A 1256-nucleotide genomic window follows, 5' to 3' on the forward strand; every position below is an offset into this window, starting at 1 on the left:
GAGAAGGGAGCACCGCTGCCACTTCCATCAGCTCGTGGGCACACCCTCGTGTCCCAGAAACCACCGTGCAGCCCCCAAGCACAGGGGGACCTTCTGTAGGACCACGACAGAGACCCCCAGCCACAGCCCACACAGATCAAACCTGTCCCAGGAACACCCACGGCCTCTGTCAACCCCAAGCCTTGGGAAAGGAGATTGCTCTCCTCAAGGAGTGACACCGCTAAAGCCACCACGGCAGAATGAGGGATGCTTTTCCTCCTCTGAGGTTTTTTTAGCATTTCCCGGAGAAAAAAGCTCAGGGCATAGGGCTGCAGTGTGATTTCTTCAACAAGCCCAAAGGGTTCCCGCAGCTCTGCGCCCATGCTCTGCACCTCACGGTCCCAGCCCACCCCTGACGAGGTGGGAGCAACAAGCGTCTCTCCATTTCGCAGGTGACAGCACAGCGGCAGAGAAGAACCCAGGCCCCTGTCCCATCCCTCTTCTGCCGACGCAGCACGGCCTTGGTTGTGCCCTGTAAGCTTTAACAGAACACGGAGAAAAAGAACACAGCCCTGAGCCCTGACCAAGCCCTGACCAAGCCCCTCCAGCCCTGCTGCAGAGCGAGTCCCCGCTGAAAGACCCCATCTGTCGGCTGGGGACACCTCAGTAGCCATGCATGTCCCTCAGGGACCCCCCACCAGCATCACCTGCCCCAGGCGCAGCATCACTGCTCCGCAGCTGAATTACAAGTTTTGGAAAGTTTTGCTACCTCTTCACTCAAGACTGCAAGTGCACAAAGAATTATGGAAAGGATGGTTGATAGATGAAAAAAAACCCCCACATTCAAAACTACTTACTGACTAATGATGCAGAAAATGTTATGAATAAGTATCCCTTTCTTGATTTATTACTTTAATTATCTGACATTCTATAGACCCCCATTAGTGGGGGTTTTTTGGTTTAGATTTCAATTTTCTGTCTCACGGTGAAAGCTATTTATCATAATAATCAGTAAAATTCAAAACCTTTTAGCAGTATTTATAAAATTCATTTACTATGTTCAGCCCTTGGAGAATGACAAAGAAGGCACATTAGCACGTGTGCTGAAGTGTTTTATGCAGAATTATCTGTCCATAAGAATGATTAGAAGTTCTTTAGAATATTTGTAATCCATTATGCTATTTTTTTTATATTTTTTTTTAAAAAAGTTTTCCTTACCTATGCTGTGACTGGAGGCTGGTACCTGCTGATTGGGTGGCTGCTGGACCTTTGTCCGT

General features: G+C 48.7%; 1 protein-coding gene across 1 annotated transcript in view; it reads right to left on the bottom strand.

The window, feature by feature from the left end:
• PAX5 (paired box 5) overlaps window positions 1-1256 on the bottom strand; it is a gene marked incomplete at both ends in the record, with an annotated part of 10008 nt that overhangs the window by 394 nt on the left and 8358 nt on the right. The window contains one exon of the mRNA XM_009866694.1: window positions 1198-1256. This exon is cut by the window's right edge and continues 5 nt beyond it. Within this exon, the coding sequence (XP_009864996.1) occupies window positions 1198-1256 (59 nt within the window). The remainder of the gene's footprint in view (window positions 1-1197) is intronic.

This window comes from Apaloderma vittatum, unplaced genomic scaffold (genome assembly GCF_000703405.1).
Source record: "Apaloderma vittatum isolate BGI_N311 unplaced genomic scaffold, ASM70340v1 scaffold17303, whole genome shotgun sequence".
NCBI classification, from domain to species: domain Eukaryota; kingdom Metazoa; phylum Chordata; class Aves; order Trogoniformes; family Trogonidae; genus Apaloderma; species Apaloderma vittatum.